The 2,855-nt window shown below is 34.5% G+C and overlaps 1 protein-coding gene across 1 annotated transcript; it reads left to right on the forward strand.

Annotated features, from left to right (window-relative positions):
* Window positions 1–184: 184 nt before the first annotated feature.
* Window positions 185–2,518, forward strand: LOC110444502 (serine/Arginine-related protein 53-like). Its single transcript, XM_021488874.1, has 4 exons — window positions 185–277; window positions 868–904; window positions 1,468–1,519; window positions 2,331–2,518. Exons 2-4 carry the CDS (start codon window positions 881–883, stop codon window positions 2,501–2,503), a joined length of 249 nt encoding a protein of 82 aa, XP_021344549.1. The 5' UTR covers window positions 185–277; window positions 868–880; the 3' UTR covers window positions 2,504–2,518.
* The last annotated feature ends 337 nt before the right edge of the window (window positions 2,519–2,855 follow it).

Below are 2,855 nucleotides of genomic sequence, written 5' to 3' on the forward strand. Positions count from 1 at the left end.
CGCAAATTACACAGGTGCGCAAATTACATGGGTTTTTACGGTAACTAATTCAGTTTTTCTTATACAATAACTACCCATCCATGGCGTTACAACATAAGAAGTAACACTTAGTTATTATATACATATTAAATTTCACACTTTATTTAAATAATTTATAATGATTATTATTTGCTTCGTTATCAACTAGGAGATCAAGATCGCTGGACAGAGTAAAAAGCTCCAGCAGATACAACTCTGCCAGCCCATCTTCCTCATCAAGAGGGAAGGACGGTAAAGAGTAAGTCAATCTCATTAAGTCATACAAGTTGTTTTTCAAGAAACATGATTTTTTTTTATGACAAAATCAATACATCAATTCAGGGTTAGACCCTTACCGCTTTTGCAAAAATAAAAATAAAAATGGCAAAACAGCCTTGTTATCAGGCAAACATCAACGTTCTGAAATTAAAGCTCTTTATAGTACATTATATATTTCACTCATACGACAGAATACACTGTGCTTCACACTCGTGAAAATATTGATATCCTGCTGAGAATATGATACGCAATGGGAAGCCATTGAATTTCTTCTATATACATGTACTGTATTAATATTGAAAATCACAGCTACTAAGTAACCAACAGATTTCTACCCTCTTTATATAGAATATTGGCATGAGTAACGTTATTTCTGTAGCCTAGAATAATCCACATTTGACAATAGAGTATATCATTGTTACATTAATTTCAAAGAAAAATTGAATTTGTATACCATTTTGAATAGGAGTTTATACAAGAACAAGTGGCTGACAATATTGTTTTTAAAAGTGTACATCAGGAAAGTCTTCATCATATATACTAGACTAATTAGAATGTATCTTTTTTCAGAGATCCTGCTGAAATGATTCCCGGTTTCCATGATATGGTAAGAAAGACTTATTCACAATACAATGGCATGGTGGCCTTGCATGATTCTGTGAATCCTTGCTGTTTACCCAGAACTGGGTTTCTTTTTGAAATAAGAAAAATGAAGGTTATAGGTTTCATTGTCAATATGAAGTGAAGAGCTGAACAGACTCGTACCATGAGCAGGATAGCTCTTAAGTCATTGTAAATATGTGTAAATGTAACGTGTTAATACTTCCATGACAGTAGAACAAATACCTTTCTTTCATTTTCTTTAATTATTCAGTTTTTACAATACTATGATATTGTTGCTGTAAAGAAAAGCTTATTAGAATGGGTTTTTTGAAAATCCAAACAAAATCATTGTATCAGGTATATCTATTTAAGAAAACATACAGTATACTGTGCACAATGTAGGTAAAACAAAATAAACACAATATGGTATGCTTGTGATCAGGTGTCCTTTTATCTTCCCTGAAAAAAATACAAAACACAAGAGTTGTTTACTGGAATTACACATAATCTAAACACTTTCACCCAATTGTTATTTTCCTAAATATAGAACACATGTTTTACTTGTAGACACCTGCTGAGAAGAGCAAACTGAGGCTGCAGTTGGCCCTGAAGGCTGCTGGTAAGTAAGAAAAGAAATTGTTGATTTGCTGACATAAAAATCTCTGTCAAACAGCTTAATTTGTTTAAAATGGATTTTTCATGTTCATATTAATATTTGGATTCAAACACTCATATATTTTTACCAAAACCCACTTCCATGAAGTTTGGGTATACATGTATTTGCTTTGTTCTCACAACTGTCCATCCATATCATGCTGATTTCGGTTTCCGGAGCATATCTCAACCGCTGTTTCACAAATGAGTGTCCAACTTTTCGTAAAGTTTCATCACATAGACAGTGTGTCGCATCTATAAACAAGGTCATTTTACCTTTTACCTTGACCTCAAGGTACTGAAATAATGGTTTCCAGAGCATATCTCTGCTGCTGTGTCATGAATTGGAATCAAATGTTTATAGGTACATCATGGGAAGGTGGTGTGTCACAACCTAAAAGGTTGTCACTGACCTCATTTTGACCTATGACTTTGACTTCAAGCTCTAAAATTAGTGTAATTCAGGTTTCTGCAGCTTCAGTTTCATGAATTCACAGGCTCCAGACTATGTAGATACATGTATGTGGGGAGTGGGGGTATCTGTGAAGCATTTGCTTTGAGTGAAATGTAGTTCACACTTAATGAAAACAATCTTGCCTTTTTGACAAAGCAAAACGCATAATACATTTGTGACATCAAAGATACAAATGTAGTAACAGTGAGGCGTTAAATATAACACCACTAATTTGGTTTTGGTGCATCATCACCAAAGTTTGCATAGTTGAAATAAATGCTGTACAGGTCATACATATTTAACTATTCCTTTTGGTGCACAGCTGCAGCAGACGAGAGGATCAAGGATCAGATTAAGGAGAGTCAGTTTGGCGGAGCGTCCACAGTGGAGGACCAGATGAAATTCTCCAGTGCAGTCAAAGACATTGAGAGCTCCAGTTTTGTGCCAACAAGTTTCAAGTCCAACAGATCAGTAGGTTTTGAACCCAACTTATGAGGACAATCACATCATCATAATGGGACATGGGGCAAGATTTATACCAGATTTAACTGTCATACATATATATAAAGGAGTCTTCATAAAACATGTTAGGATAAATCCTTTGACTGATTTAAAAAACTCAATTGCTTTCCAACATGTTGGGCTTATTTCATGTTGCTGCGTTGTGATGTGATTTTGCGGTTGTTAAAGTTGACACAATTTTGGCACATTTCGTCACATTCTGCTTCCTTTCAATTGATTTGGACATCAAATCAAGCCATCAGGTGAATGGTTGTGTGTAATATGTTCAGTATCATCAACAAAGATTATCACAAAACATTTTATATCATAGCTTGGAGAACTAATC

This window comes from Mizuhopecten yessoensis, unplaced genomic scaffold, assembly GCF_002113885.1.
Source record: "Mizuhopecten yessoensis strain PY_sf001 unplaced genomic scaffold, ASM211388v2 hete_36134160, whole genome shotgun sequence".
Lineage (NCBI taxonomy): Eukaryota > Metazoa > Mollusca > Bivalvia > Pectinida > Pectinidae > Mizuhopecten > Mizuhopecten yessoensis.